Raw genomic sequence first — 21382 nt, 5'->3', positions numbered from 1 at the left:
GAAAATAGTTAGAGGGAAGGATGTGAGGAAAAAAAACACAAGGTTACGTCCAAACACTGGAAGTTGTGACAGGAAATTAAACATGAGGTGTGGTTTTTGTTCCTGAGCATTTTTTGTATTTTCCAGGTTTAAATGTTCAGGTGTGTGCAAAGGTTTTGGCACTCCTCAATAAATTCCATACTTCATTGATATTTGACGTGAAAAGAAGTAAATACAACAAATAGACATTAAAAAATGAACCTTTCTTCAAATGTAAATGCACTGTTACTTTTTATTTTATGAAAAGCCAACAAATCCTAATGACAATTATGGCCTAACATTTTTTTTTGCAATAACTTTTTTAATGTCTTTACTGCAGAGGTTGTATTCACTTGTTTTCACTTCAAAAATCAAATTGCCCAAGGGTGCCTATATGTTTATATAGAACTTTAAGTGGTTTTAACAGCTAAGACTTTGAACAAAACACAGAATCCAGTCTCTAACAATATAAAGTTATTGACAGCAGCATACTTTACCTCCTCAGTCAAACACTGCTTTAGATAACAAACACCTCAGAGCTACTGTTTAGTAGTTAAAGCTGAAAATCTCTATTTGAAGTATGGTACCACCTGTTAGGAGACAGTCTCCTCACTCCTGCCTTTGTTTGAGTTTAAGCTTATCTGACTTTGTAAAGCTAAAATTGATTACTGGTACAAGACCTGCATAAAACTTTGTTGTCCTCATCTTTAATGTAGCACAAAATCTCGGCACAGACGTATTCATCCACAGTGTTTATTGTGATAACCAGTAAGAAAGTGTTAGTAAGTGTTTATAACACATTTAAGAAAATGTTAACAATCTGAAATCTCAGCATATTTTGTTTGAATACAAACTGCAACAGCAAATACATTTTTATTCAATTGTAACTACATTATGTTTTCTATTATTGTAAGAAGGATATGTTGTTAATTTACATATTTGGCAAGTCACTAATATGTTGATACTGAAGTTATCAGTAAAACAGACAAAGTATTTGTTTTCAGATTATCTGATCTTGCAGTACAATTTCCACTTGAAGTGTCTGCAGCCTCCATCGCAGTCATTAAGAAATGCAACATGAACATAGTCCAGCGATTACATTTCCTACTAAATGTTTTTGCTGTTGCAGTTTATAGTCGTATATAAACTGAATTTCCTGGAGACAGGGTTGGCTATTTACTGCATAATTTCATTGTATGAATCTTGCACTGATAAAATGCTTACTATTGTAACACTATAGAGAACAAAGGAGTAACAACTGGGCATTTTAGAGGATAAGAGAAATCAGTTTTACCACAAGGTACATTTATTTTCGTAAAAGCTGGTGATATATTTCTTCTATAACGAGCACTATTTCTCTATAGCAGCTTTTATCATAGGGACATCCGATATTCTGTCGGGGGCAATTTTACCTAATAGCTGCTGAGAGCAAAAGGGCAGAAATTTTTACTTGATACTGTAAGGAACAGCACCTATGCTGTAGAAAGTCTAAGAACATAAGCTTAAATCACCATTGAGTTGGCTTTTGTAACTGTTAAATTCATTACAAGATAATTACTTTAGTAGTATAATCCAAACAAAATTACTTAAATACTATAATTTATTTCTCATATTCCTCTATATTGTCCAGTTGTCACCCCTCAGAGTCTAATTTTTCACCACTGTACCTACATTCATGTGCCACTAGGAACCATTATTTATTATTTTATTGGTACGTGATTCATACAAAAAAAAAAATAGTGTGTAAATCATGGGTTGTGTTACAAAGTGTTACTACCGTCACTATCAGATTTTACAGTGTTATACAACATTATTTCTGTCTTTATTTTACCCTGAGATTAAGATAACAGTGGAAATCCATGCTGTACACTGAACAAACATTACTGTATTAATGTGTTTTATAATACAAGAAAAAACAAATTCACCAGTTCACTTGAATCAGGTTTATTTGCAGAATAAAGGTCTGTCTGCAACATAAAAGTAGCATAATACAACTATAGAAACCTGAAGGCACAATTCATAGGTCCAGACAAAAGGACGCTACAAACTGAAGGCAGTGCTGCTTCATTCATCAGCAAGCTCTTATGGTATTAATCAGCTTGCCCTGTTACACTCCAATATTAAACCAGTCTGAAACAGCAAGTTATGTTCACAAAAATTGTTTCATTTTGTCAACAGCTGTTTTGCCCTTGATTGTTTTCCTTCTCGCTCCTGTCTTTCTTTTCTCTTTTGTGAGCCTGATTTTGCTTTGTTGAAGTTACATAATTGTTTTAAAGTTCACCTGAAGTCTCTGGCATCAGAACAAAAAAGATGAAATGTTTGTGTCCATCTTATTGCAGGAGTGGAGTAAACCATATACACTTCTCTGAGGCTCTGATATTGTTTTAGAAGAAGAATTAATCCGTCAAACTGCAGCCAACAGTAATAGTTGACTTAATAACATACTCCTAACGTGACATTTCAAAATAGATAAGATAAAAACAAACTTTATTTCCAGGGTTTTTGAGGGCCCTCCTCATGCTGAGTCCCTTTCCACTATTCCCTTCACCACTACATCCTGGACCCTCAGATGACACAGCTGGTTTCTTTTAAAGACAAAACTAAGAGGGAGAAAACATGGTGCTTGAAAACTTTTAATTTAGAATATATGCCACAATAATGGCCCCAGTGTTTCCTTCTTCTTGAGTTTCTTTTTTCCTGACAAATGAGCACCCTTCAACTTTTTCACTCCCTGTCAGCTCAGCCACAGCTCTGCAAATTGTGTCAAACCTCCTCCTCTTCTGTTTTTGAAAAGTAAGAAGAAGAAAAAAAGTGACTATGCCATGACAACGTGGTGTGTGCGCACAGATTCTGTAAAAGATGTAAATAGCACAAGGGGGAGATGACAGACCTTTTTCCCCTCCTCCAGCTCGTCCGTCAGTCACATCCTCAGCCTTCTTCCCACACCAGCCTCCACCAGCAGCCTGCATCACTCAACCTAAATTCCATCTCAGAAAACACCTCCCACCCTCCGAGTGTAGTGTTTCCTGCTGCACCACCTGCGCCATCTCCACAAACTGCAAACCTCAAATTGTGGTGATGGTAACTTTTTATTTTGTAGTGTTTCACAGTTATTTTATTGAGTAATTGGACTTACTTACACAGGACATAGATGATTTGTAGATTTAATTTGTTAAATCTTTATTCATACTTTATTTCATTCTGATTAATGCTTTTCTGGTTTTATGTCTTTTTCAAACCACTGTGTGACTAATGTTTAAAAAGTACTATATTAATATCATGATTATTAACAGAAACATGCACATGAGCCTTGCAAAATGTCATTCCTCTCTGTACGCACTGCAGTATTTCCCGCTGTGGTGTTAAAATGATGGACAGCCATGGAGCTGTACATTTTGTACAATCTGAATGTCTGATGTAAATATACATGCGCAGGTGTCTGCTAATGTAGAACACTGACACCTATGATTATATATTACCGGTTTAATCTCAGCATGATGCCTATTTTTTCATATCCTGTATATAGGCTATTTCCCATCATATATTTTCTCCATATCCCTGTCATTTCTTACATATCTATTTTAAATTGTGCTGTGCAATGTTTGGCACAACCCAAAGTTACAAACATTCACAAAAAGCCGATAGTGTTGGGCCTTATGTGAAGCAGAATTTACATTCAGTGCACAGTTACATTCAGGGCACATCACCATTTACAAAAGAGGCAGGTTTAAATGGAAACTCGTGTTCATGTCTGACCAGTGTTTCATCACTGCAACAGTATTTTCTTATATCTTCTTCTAAGTTTTTCATTATTTTTCATTATTAATAGCTTCTGTGGCTGCTACTTAAAATGCCCCTGTACATATTTGTTCCTCCATGAATCAAATTTTTCTACTTAGCGCTCCAGAGCTGAAGTTTTCTAAAGTTAGTCTAAATTCAAATGTGTATATGTAGATTCTTCTTTATTGTGTCTTCTTATTGTGATATTTGCTTCTCCCCCCCCAGACCCTACAAAAACAGAATTTTATTTCTGCCTTATCTTCAGCTGTATTTCAGCAGTGAAAAATCAGATTTTAATGTGAATGTGGACGGTGAATGCAATCTGCCATCTGCAATCTGTGAGAATGCAAAGTGAATACTAATGGAATTTGTGAGAATGAGCCTTTGTGGCACTGAAGTACAGACTTTCACCTTAAAGCTAAATGTTTTCATCAGCTCCACCACAGAGATGTGTTTAGAGGTTTCCTGCAGTTGGTCTAAAATTATGAATTTAAAGCAGTAGTTTGACATTTTGGGAAATATATTTATTGGCTTTCTTGTCTTTCTGGGAGTTAGATGAGCAGACTGATGCCACTCTTTGTAAAATATAAAATGTAAATATTAGACTGAAGCCAGCAGCTGGTTTACACTTAAAAACAATATATTACAACAATATATTATTCAGCAATAAGCTGAATAATGTATAAATTAGTGAGCTTTATTACCTCTGAACACAGGAGACTGCATTAGTCATTTCAACAAGTGATGCAAAACCACATATGTTTACATTGTAGTCACAAAGTCCTCTGGGGGCTGTTATAATTATGACAGGAGCAAAGGAAGGTGATGTCAGGTCATGTTGGTACAGAACGACAAAGTCTGCATAGGGAGGAGCTTGGCATGGATGAATGGGTTCCCTATAACTATAAACATCAACCACACAGTTTCCTTCAACTTAAAGTGTATTTTTAACTCTTTTTTTGTGGCGATAGCGGCGACAGATCAGAAAACGATTGCGTGGCTCTGAAGGGCATGGACTTTTATTTTGGAGGACCTGTAGAACAGAGCCAGGTTTAGCCGGTTCCCCTGTCTTGTCTTCTGTTCAGATAAGCTTCAGGCGGTAGCTGCAGACTGAGCACACAGACATGAGGGTGGTGCTGATCGAAGATTGCTCAGCCTTAACTACAAAGTGAGGCTGCATCAGAGACAAGCGTCTCATCCCAAATATCTTCCATGTTAAATATTCACTCTGTTTGCTCAAACGTGCATGTGGACCACAGAAAACAGAAACCTAACACAAACTGTCTCCCAACCGCAGTGACTGAGAGCTCTGTCCACAGAAACCTGTAAACATCGGCAGGCTTGTGCATTTGTGGGGACTGAACTCTGTAAAATTACCCTCTCATACCATTATGGAGCAGCCAAAGTGCAAAAAATTACCTGGACAGATCTGAAGCAAAAATGCCAGGTGGTTCTGTGTGTGTGTGTGTGTGTGTGTGTGTGTGTGTGTGTGTGTGTGTGTGTGTGTGTGTGTGTGTTTGGCAAAGTTTAGAGTCAGAGGTTTGATAATCACTGTGTCCATATGTGTGTTAAACCTGAAAGCTTGCGTATGTGCCAGTGAGGGAGGGAGGGGGAGAGTCAGTTTGCTAAATAACATTGGCAAGAAAATGAGCAAAGGAGACACACATGCCTGGTTTTGCTCATTAAATATTAAGACACAATAGCTTAGAAAGCAGTAAATACTGCAGCTCCTGCATGTGTGTTATAACCCACCGCTTCCACATTATAGTCATGTGTCCTCCTCTTTACCTCGGGGGGGACAACTGACTTTAGCATACTGAGTGCTAAAGTGCTGAATATCAAGTACATTGAGAGGAATGTTGAGAAAGCTGCGTTGAATTTAAAAATCAAATTAATATGTAAATCACCAGCTCAAAATGACAGTCAGACCTTCAAAATGAAAGCACAATAAGCAGCAAAAAAAAGATACAAATCCAAATGTAAAGCAGTGCTCAGGCTTGTGGCTGCCATTGACTCTGAGAGCATGTCCTCTGGACCTGAGGCAGCTTTAATGAAATTAAGAAGAATTTATGTGTTTCTAACAATTTCTAACATAACTAATTATTTTTAGACGAAATATCTTTAGAATTGAGCTGAAATGATTTTCAGATTAATTGATTAGTCTATCAAATTCGTCTGCTACTGTTCTGAAAAGCAATTAATTGTTTCAGTATTTCCAGCTTCTCAAATGTGAATATTTGCTGGTTTTCTTAGTCCTACATAAATGTCTTTGGGTTTTGGACTCTTGGTCAGACAAAATCTGAAATTTTAATATGTCTGCCTTTGTTTTACTTTAACATTTTATGGACCACATGATTACTTGTATTTGAGAAAATATGTATAATATTAAATTATGATAACCATTGTTTGCTGCAGCTTTAATGATTGATGGCTAGTGAAACATTTTTCAGGCAGCTGCGGTTCTGTTCAGGGAATTTGAATTTCTAAACTTCATATTCCCATAATCCTGTCTAAGGCCCTGATGCACTGATGGGTTCTTATAGAAATCCTAAAGCAGATTTCCAATTGCTTTTTTACTTTGTGTATTTGAAAAGAAAAAGAAATTGGAGATTGTTGTGATGTTCCTTGACAAAGAAATACATAATTTTAATGGCTGAACAACATGGAATGAATTATATGAATAAATAAATTAATGAATATTTGATAATACCAGATTCACAGTGAGCTGACATCAGCAGCATCTCTCATAGACCATGACACAAAAGACAGCCTAAAACAAAATGCATTTGATTTTTGTTTTTCGGTCATTAATTATAAATAGAAGGAAATACTAAAGAATCGGGGCTATGACTTGAGGGACATAGACTAGTGTAGGTGTATTCATGTTTAAACAAAGCCATGCATAAAGTTGCACATGTTATTGACGGAAGATGTAGGCCTATCGTAGTAAAGGTTGTGTGTCTTACAGCATTGATTTTTCCACCGGTGTTGAACTCTCAGTGGACGGGTGGTGGACAGTACTGTGAGCGACTGCAGCCTGTCAGTGTTCGCACTCTAGCTGGTATCAGCTTTACATGACCACATCTGTCCAGGGGCCTGCTATTGAGCCACATGATGCAGCAACACCGACATCTCATTCAAAGGGACTCAGTTGCCATGACGCCCAAGCTTAGCCTTGTGTTCACACAGCAGATGTTTACCGTCTTCTACTCATTTTTCTTTTGTTCTTTGTCTCCTCACCTTTCCTCAAGGAACTGTGATGCACCAATTGTGAGCAGCGCAGGAACACTTGTCAGATCACGATGTGCTGGGCTGGAATATACACCCACTTCAGCTGTGTTGTGCAGCAGAGGAGGCATCCTCGCACCCACTGGATATCCTTGGGATAATTGGCGCAGAACATCATGTTATTGCCCCCCCCCCCCCCCCCCCTTTTTTTTTTTTGGTGCTCTCTGTTGTGAAGTGTCTCCCTGTGGAAAAAAATGATTATGTTCTCTTGCTTTGTCTGTGCTCAACCTTGGCAGTGTCATGTGACTAGTCATTTCAATCCTCACTGGTTGTCATGCCAACAGTATATCTAAGGCAGTCATGCCAGTTCAGTGACGGGGCTGGGATGTTTGCACTTCACAGACAGGCAGGTAAGTGCACACAGCAGGTCATTTGTAATTCACCTCGTAGTTGTACACAGTTCCTTGTGTCATGTTAGCTTGTGTAAGAAGTTGGCAAGTTAATGTTGATATTGCACTTTTTGCCATGATTCATATGCAGTCTAAGGGGTCAAGAGATGATTAACAGGTTAGGAAGCATTTCCTACGTAAAATAATGTTTATTTTGGCTGACATTGCATTAAATCTTTGCTTTGAGTTTTCGTTCTTCAGGGCCTGAAAAGTCCTTAACATCCAGTTTTCCTCCTTTCCTCCTTTAAAGCCCCTGAAAGCTTGGTTTTAAATCTTAAACACATTTCCCTAAAGTTCACAAAATAATAAATTTAGTCATTTTTTATTAAACGTTTACACTCAGCTTATCTGCTTCATCAGGACTGTGCACTATGAGCTTGTACCAGCTTTTCATTGAAACTGTATGATGTCTGAAACGATGACATGATGTTGTTGTTGTTGTTGTTTTGTCCTGTGTATCAATTTATATACATTTCTGCAAAATTCAGCCCAACATACTTGCTATCTTCAGAAACTTTGGTAGCTCCACTAGAAGTGTCTACAACTCATATTTAGGGAGTGTGACACTCCTTGGTGAAACAAGCCAAAAAGTGTTTTGATTTACTGATGCATTTTAGTGCAGTTATTTCATTTGGGTATGTTTCGTTTGCCTCTGTTTGGTGAAATTAAACTTAATTAAATTAGATTTTTTTATTATATTATTTTATGCCTGCTTTATTCTGAAGCAGTCTTGCCACAAAAAGTCTCACCGTGGTGATATTATTCCATATCAATGACAGTCACTGGGTGTAATATTACTGCTTAGAATTATTATCACTGTCTGCTACCTCAGGAGGACGAGCTGAAGATATTCACTCATTATTTCATCTAAATGACTTTTTGTTTTTTTGTTTGCCATTAAGAGTTCGTCGTGACCCAAGATAAGTCTCCAGTGTAATTTATCATCACCTGCAAATGCACAACTCAGAGATGTACACTGAGAAAGCCTGCGAGAGTAAGTGCTGTCTGTTTCCCCCAAATATCATGAATAATATTGTTATAATACAGTGAAGATCCCAATACGCCTGTGTGTGTGTGTGTGTGTGTGTGTTTGTGAGATGAATTCATAATCAAAGCCTTCTGGTGTTAAACTTCTGTATCACTGATTACTAATTAAGTTAGTGCTATATCCATAGACTAAACAATTAAATCTAATACATAAAAAAAAATTCTGATTCACATTCGCAGCTATTGTTGTGAGTAGTAAGATTTAATGAGTTGAAGCCTCAGGCATCCCCAGTCCAGATGGGATATGTAGTCCTCCAGTGTGTCCTGGGTCTGCCCCGAGGTTTCCTCCCAGTCAGTCTTACCCAGAGCACTTCCAGACAGCAGGCACCCAGCAGGCATCCTCACCAGCTGCCCTGCTCAGCCCTGTTCACCAGCTGAGTCTGACACAAAGCCTTCATGACAGGCAGCCAGTCTCACTGTGTTTCTCACCTGGATGGGACAAGCCTCCTTGTCCTGGGAGGATCGTGAACTCAGACTCAGAGATGGGGGATCTGATCCTCACCTGAGCTGCAACAAGCTGAAATACAAAGTGGTCCAGTGCACTTTGAGGATCATGGTCTAATGAAGCCAGAAGGAGAGAGTATCACAAAATGAACAGCACCTGGCCACCTACATGTCATTAAAACCTTCACATCCGCACTTAATTACCTTTTATTTATGGGATATCAGGAATGTATCCTATAACAAATAAATGACAGCAAAGCAAGATGGAACAGAAAGCAGTCACACAAAAAATAATGAATCACATGCTGAATAGAAGGAGCGCAAAAACCCGAACAGTAAGAGCTGCACAATTCAATCTCCGAATGCAAAACAATGTCTATAATTACAGTTATTTGTGGTAAGAATAAACAGTTTTCACAGTGGGAGCATTATTCATTATCCAGACTCCAACGTTCTAATAAAACGAGATGTGCTTTTGATCATGTTACACGATTTTAATCACCGGATGGAGTTTGCCAAGTTGTCACGAAAAGTGAGATGTTCAAATCCATCCGGTCAAGCCCATCTAAATGGACCTTGAGGAGACAGTTAGCTTAGCTTAGCTTAGCTTAGCTTAGCTTAGCTTAGCTTAGCTTAGCTTAGCTTAGCTAGGCCTCATGTTGAACATTACATTATTTTTACACTTTGGCTGTTGTACTTATCAAACAAATTATATATAATGTGTTAATAACTGTGGGTGTGGTGGTCGGCAGATTTCCCTGTTTCCACTCTAAGCTAAGCCTAGTTGAACAATTCCCTTAAGACTGGGAAAACTGGCTGCTGAGAATTGATGTAGTTCTTTAAAAAAAACAGCTTAGGAGATAAAAGGTTATTCTTAAAGCTGCAAGCTCAGATACATTAAGAGCAGTCCTGTGACATGCAGTTGTCTTTCTGTGCCTTTACAGTCCAGTTCGTAAGTTGCACACAAGCCTCTTTCATTAGGATTATAGGATGTACATACAGTCGATGGAAGCTTGCCTTAGATATAGTAAAGTAGGTGTGAATCTTTTTTTGTGATTTCTGATTTTCAGCTTAACGTGCAGCGTGTTCACTCACATTAGTGGTCCTGACTTATGATTCATAAAATGTGTATGAGGACGCTTGCAAAGGCAGTATCATCAGAGAGCTGCAGTGTTCACTCAGCTGAGACGTCCTGACTTTATTGCATTTTGTATAAATTTAGCAGGAACAGGGAGATAAACAAATGCTGATTTGCCTGTTTTCCTGCTTGGAGTGCAAACTATTTCTTATTTCACCACCATCATGCCTGTCTTCCACTTTGAGTTATTATTTTATGACAGATGAAACAACATACAGTATACTGCATATTCACAAACATATTGTCTACTGACATATTGAAATACCATCACCCAAAATGTTGGGTGTGTTGTTTTGTTTTTGAAGATATATTTGATGTTTCATGTTCAAATTCAATGCTTTTCGTTTTATAAACAAAAACACAACAGAAATGTTGACAGTGTATTTTGCCAGTATATTTCTTGTACTATATGTTGTTTGGTGATGGATTTGACTGACTCTATCTATCTATATACAATTTAAGTTAGCTTTATTGTTATAACGTTTGCATACAACATATTGTTCAAGCCATGCTGCAACCATGTTAAAAATAATTCAGTTGCAATAACAAAAAGCATATAATAATGTTTCATGAGGTAAGATAATTTAAGTGTATACTGCAAACACAGGATGGTAACAGTGCCAGTAGTTCCTACTGATCAAACTGTCGCCACAGGAAACATTTAAAGTATTTATTTGAATCCTTAAATACTTTTCTTATATCTCCACTGCCAACCTTTAAAATATGTTTCGTCTGTTTTTGCCTCTGGTGCGAGGTCATTTGATTTGTACATGAAAAAGAAAAAAACAAATCTAATTTATAAAAGCAGAGTGTCCTTCTGAACTTACATAGGCTTTCAACTTCAGATCGACAGGTTATCGACAGATAACCCCTAACTACTGTTTTGAAACTAATCAAATCCATGCATCATAATTGTGGATGATTATGCATTGTTTGATATAATTGAGCAAAAGTTCAGCATGGTTCATTTTAGAACTGGAGTAAACTGTAATTTCATATGAAGCGACTGCAGCTGCAGAGGCACCGTACAGAGGCTCATTTATCTTGATAGTTTTCTCAGCGTTTCACAAAATTATGAGGAAGTGCTACATTTGATAAATGAGCTCAAAGTTAGTTGAACTGCTTACTGGCAAAAAGGCAAAAGTATCTGCTTACAGTACATGTGGCCTATTTTCAGATGGAGTTGACTCATGCATTAGCCATGTGATAACCTTAATCACTGGTTTAGCCTATTTATTAAAAGTATGAGCAACTGAACTCTCACGTTTCTCAAGGAGAGGAGAGGTGTCAAGATTCAGATCAGGGGAATACCAGTGGGAAACAAAGCTTCGATGAATGCAGGAATCCTAGACAGATATTGTTTATTCAACCTTAGTTGGCCTCTCATATTGATGAGGTTGTTCCTGATGCATTAGTGAGCTATCTGGGAAATTCTGGCTTGGTTTCTGTCGACCAGAGCTCCTTCCTGAAAAAGCCTTGAAATGTGGAACAACCTGTGGGAGACAGGATATTACCGGTAGACTGGTGCAAAATGCATTATGAGTCCTGAGTGAACTGCTATCTGCTTCTCATCCAGCACCTCTGTAATGTGAACCATGTGAGGCAAAGGAGCACTTACCGCCTCATGGGTTTAACCTGCACTGCTGGAGAGGAGTCCACTGGCTATTCATACATCCCTCTCTACAAGTTTGTAGGCATGCAAAGACTATGGGCTTGCAACGTCATAAGACGAGTAATTGCTAAAAGCACTGTAAACATGAATTTATTGAATCATTTAATTAATTTAAGCATTAATTTAATGAAATGTACGTCTTCATTTAGTATTCAGGTACGTTTGAGTCAACAAACAACTCACGCAACGGTACCTTAATGTTGACATCTTACACAATGATGTTGGCAATGTGATTAGAAATTAATTTTATTTGATTATGAGGCTAATTTTCTATTTCTAATATGCTCAAATGGCAATAAAGTGTACAAACAGTCCGCCAAATTAGAACTGGCACCGAGATCACATAAGACTCTCTGTTCCCCTGGGCTCTTTTCTCTGATCCATGGACTCAAAGTGAGTCACTGGAGGACAAAATGTTATGTGCCACAACTGAAACGCAGATGGCCGTGAGCTTTGCTTGAGCCATCACTCATTGCTCACTCACAGGTTAGCATGCCAACCAAGACAGAGAAAACTGTCACTGTACACCAGTCACTTTGGCAAACCACCCTGCTGCCTAAAGTCTAAATGCTCCATGTGGTGGATATTACAAAGTTACTGGAATCAGAATAATAAGCAAATTAAATTCAAATTATGTGAGACATTTTTTGCTGGAACATTTGGTATATGCTATATCAGGTGTTTTTATGTTAAGAGTAAGACTGATGCTTCCTACACCATGCTGCCAACTGTTTCATGGCAGATGTATGTTATATTTAGAGGTGCTGCATGTTGAAGACATAAAAGACAATCAATTATTTTGGGCCCTGGTGGCAGAGGATTTTAGCTCTCCAGGCTGCATAGACATCATATTCATCACATATTTAACTGCTGCTGGTTGTCAATCAAATGGATGTGAATACTTAATCGTGCATTCTGCAGAAATTACATGAAGGCTACGTGTAAAAAAACCCTGCACATTTCAGCATGCTGTCAAAGTATATAAATCAAGCTTAAGAGAATTCAGGTAAAAAAAAAAAAAAATCACTTTTCCAGCCAATATACAGACATTCATGTCTCCCGCAGGATGATCGCCTGACCTTTAATCTGGTACCATCATCAGATCAATACGTCATTTTGTCCAATGCTATAATTTATGACCAAATACCTGCAACACTAATTACATCCCCATCTGCTAATTGGCAAATGTTAGCATGCTAATATTCTAAACTCTTAAGTTGAATATGATAACCATCATACCCAACATCAACATGTTGCAGCTTGTTGACCTGCTAGGCTCACAGAGCTGCTAGCATAGCTGTAGCGCTCAGTCTTGATTAGTATTCACCACCGATGACTAGCCAAACATCATATTGAGTAATTACTACATTATTTATTTTTCAGTGATCTAAAACGTAATTGATAAACAACTAAATTTTGGTGTCAGTCCCTCTATAGATTTTTTAAATATACATTTTCCTGTAGTACCAGGGTGCTAACACGTAATACACAGGAGAAATCCATCACACAGGTGGCAGATATCTGGATTTCTTCTTTAAAAATAAAACCTTTAATAAATGTCGCAGCAATCATAGATACTCGGTTATCTGGCTTACTTTCTAGACTATAAGCTACATGCCTTTACAGTTAATTGCCTGATACAACCTCACGAGCTGTCGGCAGATATTCCCACAAATGTAGGAAACAAAACCCAGAAGTCGACACGGGACGCTGAAGGTACCAGCGACGCAGAAATGAACTACACCACATGATCAAAACATAACTCCCAGAATGCATTGCAACATCACACACTGATATGACAGTAAAAGTGCACCTGAGGGTTACGTTTTCCTTCCAGGGTTTAAGAGGCAACCTGGAGACTGGAAGATCATTACTGCCAGCTTTCTGTGCAATCCAAGAAACCCTGAGCAGAGGAAGAGAACCTCTGTTTTTTTCCTCTCACTCCTTTGATGTTTCCTTGAACAATCCATTTATCTTCCAGTTATACTGTGTGCGAGAGCTAATCAGTTATCAACAGTTGAGGAGGAGAGCTTTTATTTTGGGACGCTCTCAGGTCTGAATCAGTGTGCGGAGCTCAGCTTTTGTCTGTATCTAGTGCAGCAGATCATGATTGTAAATAATGTGTTCTTTCTCTGTTTGCCTAAAGATGAATGAGAATCAGCCTGGAGAAGATTTACAAACAACTCAGCTGCTTACACTGACAACCTGCCAGCGGTCCGTTTTGCCAAAAAAGAGAAATAAATGCACAGAAAAATGAGCCTGAAACTCCTTTTTTTCAAGACCTTCCTGTTGTTTTCTGACCATGAATATCCTCTCATTTTGTGAAGTAGAACATTTTGTTCATTTCAGACATAGACGGCAGCCATGGCTGAGTGATATTAATAATTACACCTGTGTTGATTATGGAGCCATAGCCTCTGTTCAGTCCCGGCGTCGGGGCAAGGTTTGTCTGCCGAGGCAAGCCGTGGCCACAAAATGTCACATTAATGCATCTATTCTGATTTTATCTGACATCGCAGCCTCTCAGCTCCTGCCTCCTTAGCCTGCACCACTGATTCTGCCATTGTGTAAGACAGTGTGAAGAAGGAAAAAACATCAACTAAAATGTTTGCATGGAAATGGCCAAATGAATAAATGGAAATTAGATCATTCATAATCAGCGAATTGAATCTGTTTTTATTACAGCCAAGCAAAGGCCATATCTTTGTTACTGTGATTCATAGCAGACTTGTTAATTTGGTGGTGTGTAATCTGATTGAATGTGTTGATAACTAGCTGGTTTATCTTGAGGTCAGAGTGAAGTGTGCAAAAACAACCCAAAAAAATTAATAAAATGTGTATGAATCATCTTGTGTTGTCGCATCACCAGTCAAGCTTGTCTGAGTTTTATTTTTAAGTGTGCAGATGAAATATTTGGCCTCTGATTTTTTTCTTCTTTCAAATATAAACAGTGACTCACATTTACATATCGAAATTGTTGGTTTGGATCGGAAAATATCAGGAAAGTGAACAGTTGGATATGTGCAAAGTAAAAACAGTTATTAAGGGGGTAAAAATACATGGTAAGGTTGATGGCTACTACATTTGCAGCTCCACCAGCATCAAAATGAAGTAGTCTGCTTTCTGTGGTTTGAGGTTTTCAATTTTAATTATTCACACAATAAACATGTGTTGACTATCAATTAAGTGTGCAATCTCTATCTGCCTTTTGGCATTGCTGCAGACATTCAAAACAGAATGAGTGGAAATGAAAGGAAAGCCAATTCAGTGCCATTAAAAAGTTACCTTCATGTGGAGACTTCATAGGAAAAACGCACCTTTTTGTTCCTGCATAATGTAGAAATCTTGTTCACAAATACCTTATGTATTAGGAAGATAACATGGTCATTCTAAGATGTTGTTAATGTAGTTTCTTTGTGCTTTGTGCTGTGTTCAAGCCGCGTCTTTGTGCAAGCACATCTTCTGCTAAGAGGAGCTTTGGGAATTCAAATCAGATCCTTTCTTATAAGCCTCCGCCACCACTGTCGTCTGCCTTGTTCCTATGCACCGCACTTGACGGCTTCATGGGTTGGGCAGATAAAGCTATATGGAAACACGTGACAGGGCTTGTAGGAGCGACGCTTCATAAGTGTGAAGACTCAGAGAAAAAGCTGGAGAGACGCTGGAGCCAGCAGCAGCAGCAGCAGCAGCAGCAGCAGTCTGTATCCACAGAGCAGGAGCGCACTGCAAGAGCGACAACACACTTCTGCAGACAATTTGAAAAACTTATGTTACGAATAGAGTTTGACAAACTAATAATTACGAGAGTAGTGGTGGTTTCATTCTAACACATGCACGCTGGTTGTCTCTCCTTTTATGTAAGATCTGTGTTGGTTGGATGATGCGCTTCTGACTTGGATTAACGCGCGGTGATAAAGGGCGATTCTGCGCACTTGGGAAAATTATGTAAGGTAAAAAGGCACTTTTTCTCTTTCAGATATTTCATTGAGGCTTTTAATATTGTTTTCCCGCCTATATCAGTTCTTTAAATGCTTTGTGTTGCTGGTCCCAGAATGAAAGTCTCATTGTTTTCTCCTTTTTTAATGTGCGGATTGGACGAATTTCATGTGAAAAAAAAAATCTAAACTCGTGGTGATCAGACTTCCTTAAACGACTAATACTAAAATAACTTTGCAAATTCTGCATCTAAATTAGCCCATACAATAGCAGTTTACCCACAGTTATATATTGAGACATTAACCGTTACAGTAAATTAGACTATGTGATTATCCAAATCTGAGCATGCATGTTATTTTACATATAAAATCTTGTAGGTTTGTTTTGCACCACGTTTTCCAGTCTGTACAGGTGTAGATGAACTGCACTGTGTTGTCTGCTTGCCCTTTCTCTTTTGTTTCTAAACCTCACAGAGAAATAGAGGTGTTTTTATTTTTCAGCCTCATGTTTCTTGTTTTTATGTGGAGGATTCATGTTTTTGAAAAGCAGAAGCTCAGTGATGAATAATTTCATGTATGTTGATAACTAGAGGGTGCATGATACAGTATTTATAAGTATGATGAAAGATGTGGTTTATCCCCAATCAATCAGTAAAAATCTGTAAAATGTGTTTAAAAAAAAAACATCTAAAATTGTGCAAACTATCAAAGAACTGTGCATTTTTAAATATTCGCAATGCAAACATTTGTGTCATCTGTTAAAGGCATTTTTATATCAGAGGTATAAACTCAAATATTGCACTTCTGCATTATACTAGAACATATCTAGTGATAATATGCATGGGATTCTATTTTTAGGTTTATCAGATTTAAAGAAATGTCTGAAATGTTTTTCATCAATTTGTAGGTTGTCCAGGCGTCTTACACTGCAGTATTACCCTCAGACACAGCCATGAAATCTGTGCTGGATGCTGTGGCGGACACCACCTTCCGGACTATTACATCTGGTTTACAGTATCTGGGCTCCAACGATGCTAACTATGATGACCCCCTCAATGATGTAGACTTCAAGGGCACCTTCTCTCTGCAGAAGCCCCTGTCTGCATTCCGCAGCAACTCCTTCGCAAACAAAGTACCTGCAGAGGAGGAGCTCATCCTCAAGGGCATCCCCTTCTTCCCCACCAATGCCACAGACTTGTTTGGCAACAGGAGCACATTCAGAGATGAGACTGACAATATACAATGTGGGGAGAACTTTATGGACATGGAGTGTTTCATGATCCTGACTCCCAGCCAGCAGCTGGCTGTGGCTGTGATGTCTCTGACTCTGGGCACCTTCACGGTGCTGGAGAACCTGGTGGTGCTCTGCGTCATCCTGCAGTCCCGCACCCTCCGCTGCCGGCCGTCCTACCACTTCATTGGCAGTCTGGCTGTGGCTGACCTGCTGGGCAGTGTCATCTTTGTCTACAGCTTTCTGGACTTCCATGTTTTCCACAGGAAGGACAGTCCCAATGTTTTTCTCTTCAAGTTGGGTGGAGTCACAGCATCGTTCACAGCGTCTGTGGGGAGCCTTTTCCTCACAGCTATAGACCGGTACATCTCCATTCACCGGCCTCTCGCATACAGGCGCATTGTGACACGGACGAAGGCTGTCATAGCCTTTTGCATGATGTGGACCATCTCCATCGTCATCGCAGTGCTACCTCTGCTGGGCTGGAACTGTAAACGTCTCAATTCTGTTTGCTCAGACATATTCCCTCTAATTGATGAGAACTACCTGATGTTCTGGATCGGTGTAACCAGTGTGCTGGTTCTTTTCATCATCTACGCCTACATATACATCCTGTGGAAAGCACACCACCATGCAGTGCGCATGCTGAGCCGGGCCTCCCAGAAGAGCCTTGTTGTTTACTCAGCAGATGGTACTAAAGTGCTGACCACCCGCCCCGAGCAGGCACGCATGGACATCCGTCTGGCCAAGACCCTGGTGCTTATCCTGGTGGTGCTGGTGATCTGCTGGGGCCCGGTGCTCGCCATCATGGTCTATGACCTCTTCTGGAAGATGGACGATGACGTCAAGACAATATTTGCATTCTGCTGCATGCTCTGCCTGCTCAACTCCACCGTCAACCCAATCATTTATGCCTTGAGGAGCAAGGACCTGCGGCACGCCTTCCTCAGCTCCTGCCATGCCTGCAGGGGCAGTGCCCAGCAGCTGGACAATAGCCTCGAGTCAGACTGCCAGAACAGAAATGCCAACATTTCTGCCAACAGGGCTGCAGAGAGCTGCGTGAAGACCACTGTGAAAATAGCCAAAGTAACAATGTCTGTGTCAACTGAAACTTCTGCAGAAGCTGTCTAATTGGCCATCACAGAGGAAACTGTGTAAATGTCACCCCCCCCCCAAACAATGCCATTCAACACAATGAAGCAGAAGTTAGAGAAAAAAAAAATCCTCTCTTGAAAGTATTGACTTACATCCTCACATAGACGCTTTAGTGGTTGCATTAATTTAGGTTTGTGTGTAAGTACATAGTGTGCCAAAGTGCCAAATGGTATTGCAAGGTCATAGAAAAGGACTCATGATTTGAAAGGATTATCAAAGACTATCCCAAGTCTGCTGTTTACCATAGACTTCATGATATCCAATTAGTGGAGGCATATTATATTTTTGTACTGTGAATTCAGGTTTTGAAAACAATATATCTTCATTTATGGGATAAGGGGCTACTGACATTTTTAATTAGAGATGTTTTATTGTGTCATTTAGACTTTAACATGTGTCTTGCACCATAAATATAATAAATCCTCGCGCCTTGACTTTCTACAGGCTTAATGTACATGTTGCGTATAGACATTTCTATACGCAAACGATGGGAAAAAAAGCTGAAATGACTCTGATTGTTTATTTCCAAAATCGTCATTTAACATGTCACTTTTGTACTTCTGACAACACTCAGTGAGTGGCAAATGTGTGAAGAGATTTTGAGAAACGAGAGGTGATTCATGCTGAAGATTAAAAGAAAGAAAGAAAAAAAAAATTATTGATCAGCATCACAAAATAAACTCTCATGAGATGGAGGTAAAGCACAGCTTTCACAGCTTATGAGTATGTGAGATCTGAAATGGCATTTTCTGTGGCAGAATGACGATCGTCCCTGTTGTCCATTTCTTTACTTGCTAGCTGTTAGACCTTAGAGTAATGTGTCTTTGTTCAAATGTATACCTAACAAATGTACAGTGTTTTCTTGCAAAATAAAATGTTGAAATCGACTCATTCAGCCACACGGCCAACAAAACAACAAAAAGCTTTTGGCCAACGTTCATTAAAACTGAATTTGGACACAGTGTGCTGGTCACTACTGTAACAAACTGAAGTGGTCTCTGACTATAGCTGCTTTTATCAAATGTATGATTTTACTGGATTCAGCCTTGTATGTGTGTGATACCTTGTGACTTGGTGATATATTTCCAAACCCCACACCTTTTGATCTTTGCAGTGAGTTGTTTTAGTGCTACTGTTGCAGCGGGGCATCATTTCAGAAAACAAAAGCAACCCATGCACAGGCCTAGTGAAGTACTTTTGGCGTAACTCTAAATAAAAATATGTCTGCTGTTAATTTTACTTATCTAAAACAAAGACACAAGGGTCTTGTCAGTGGCTGGTAACATGAATGGGAGTTTGTGTGTATGCATTGTGTGGAGGACCTCACAAAAGAATCTGAGAAGATGTGATTTTTCTAATAAGTGATGTAGTACTTTTAATCTAGAAAATCTCACAGCACAATTGTTCTGTAATCATTTATCTTGGTGTAAAGTTATCCAGACAGCTGTTTATCAGTATGCTTTGCTGCCTCTTGTATTATTGAGTATTGAAGATCAAAATGTCAACTGTCAAGTGGCTTCTGCACAGTGGTGGCACAATGAGGAATCTATGACTTAAAAATCACAATCAGTCAAGTGTTTTTAGTATTGCTGTTATCAAACTTTTGAATAAAGTCGCAGCTGGTTGTCATTTCGCCTGCAGTTATTTGATTGATTATTTGATGATGGGGGAAACAGGAGGGCACAGCACATTTTCTCTTATTTCATCCAGCAATCACCGATTCAAAAGGAGCAGATACTGAGTCAAGTCCTGAGCTGATGGAAATCCAAAGGCCACGAGTGATGTTTTAGTGCCCCCTTGTGGAAGATAAAGCAATAGTGCCAAGCTTTCTTAGGAGGCAAGGCATTTCTACGCTCAGACGCTCAGTTTTGTTAGTATTACGGTGGTTACTTGTTTTAACCCCAGAGAGTGACATAGTGAGAGTAAACAGGTGCCACAGCCTCCTCTGATAGCAACATCTGCTCTGTTCTTTTTATCCCTTGGCTAGGAGAGATTGGGAAAATTGCAACATCTGTTCAAACATATGTCAACAGGATTTTATTAATTTATCTACCAAATACCCCAGTGTATGGAGAGCCATGAGGCAGGTTTACTCTATCATGTGTGAAAGGCTGCAATAGTGTTGAAAACAACACCAAAATAAATAAATAGGGTTGAGACTTGAGTGGGTACTATTACTCAATTAATCGATTAGTCAGTTGACAGAAAATTAATCAGCAACTATTTTTTTGTAGTTTTTAATTAATTAATTAATCAATCAAATTTAATTTCTTATGCAAAGAAGAGCAAGCATAACTAAGTTCAGGTTATTGGTCATAACAATTATTTGCTGCTGATCTTTGTTTTATGCGATGGTAAACATAAAATCTTCGGGTTCAGGACTGCTGGTCAAACTAAACAAGCAATTTGAAGACAAAAACTTGACCAAAACGATTAACCGGGAAAACAGTCAGCAAATTAATCAAGAATGACAATAATCATATGCAATATAAGATGTTTCCTACAGCTTGTAGCACTGACACCAATACTTAAGAATTCATATTATTCATGTTCTCAATTAGGTTTAGCTTGACACAGGAGGATAACAGCATTAAAAAAAATACAGTTTAGTGAAGCACTATATTATTGTGGATATAAAATGTTTTGCTTTTTGGCTTGAGAACAAGTGTTCACGAGTAATGTTACCAATCTTCCTCCAGTTTTGTACAGTTTAAAATAATTGGGGGTCGGTTGAGGGAGTGGTGCTGGTTTAAGGGAAATGTGTCAGACCTTTGGGTGTGTGCATGGGGGTGGAGTGTTGTTTCAAATCAGAAACTACAAGTCAGACAAAGAGCTTTACGGCTAATAAGCTTCTAAAAGTCTTTATACATGTCTTTAGGTCATTTGTTTGGATCAGTAGCTTGTACCTTATCATACCTTGACCACATACCTATGTATCTTTTGTCCAACTTCATTAATTTCATCCATATAATTTGTACATGATCCACAGACAATTAGTTGTGTTGTTATTTTACAGACATACACAACTTCATTCTCAGGCATCATTATCTTTTCTGAACCAAAAATGTGCCTTAATTCAAGAATATGAGTTTAAAGTGAGTATTGATCCTGTAGCCTGCTCATAACCTAATATTACAAGTGAGACATAACATTAATTACCCAAACACTGAATTACTTACCCCTTACTTGGCATTTTAGCCAAGGATTAATGCAAATCGATATACATCAAATTAGAGAGTAACTCAACATTTCCTGATATCCAAATCTTCTTGAAATGTGATAATG

The 21382-nt window shown here is 38.7% G+C and overlaps 1 protein-coding gene and 1 long non-coding RNA gene across 3 annotated transcripts in view; both read left to right on the top strand.

The window, feature by feature from the left end:
* LOC147818642 (uncharacterized) overlaps positions 1-14644 on the top strand; it is a 27159-nt gene extending 12515 nt beyond the window's left edge. The window contains exons 3-5 of the long non-coding RNA XR_015437794.1: positions 7050-7436; positions 8378-8469; positions 13923-14644. This is a non-coding gene — a long non-coding RNA (uncharacterized LOC147818642). The remainder of the gene's footprint in view (positions 1-7049; positions 7437-8377; positions 8470-13922) is intronic.
* A 605-nt stretch (positions 14645-15249) lies between these two features.
* LOC111661590 (cannabinoid receptor type 1A) lies at positions 15250-19726 on the top strand. Of its 2 annotated transcripts, none has more exons than XM_023415210.2 (2): positions 15250-15721; positions 16619-19726. In XM_023415210.2, exon 2 carries the CDS (start codon positions 16664-16666, stop codon positions 18071-18073), a length of 1410 nt encoding a protein of 469 aa, XP_023270978.1. In that variant the 5' UTR covers positions 15250-15721; positions 16619-16663; the 3' UTR covers positions 18074-19726. The 2 variants fall into 2 exon arrangements, with proteins under 2 accessions (XP_023270978.1, XP_023270977.1); XM_023415209.2 differs by having other exon boundaries at positions 15250-15726.
* The last annotated feature ends 1656 nt before the right edge of the window (positions 19727-21382 follow it).

Source organism: Seriola lalandi, unplaced genomic scaffold (assembly GCF_002814215.2).
Source record: "Seriola lalandi dorsalis isolate HSWRI2012SDOR001 ecotype SW California unplaced genomic scaffold, Sedor1 jcf7180002054544, whole genome shotgun sequence".
NCBI lineage: Eukaryota > Metazoa > Chordata > Actinopteri > Carangiformes > Carangidae > Seriola > Seriola lalandi.
Note: the sequence above shows the minus strand (reverse complement) of the source record. Positions and strands in the feature narration are given on the sequence as shown.

Coding starts and splice junctions, on each gene's coding strand:
- LOC111661590 (XM_023415210.2), top strand. CDS start 16,664: ATGAAATCTGTGCTGGATGCTGTGGCGGACACCACCTTCCGGACTATT.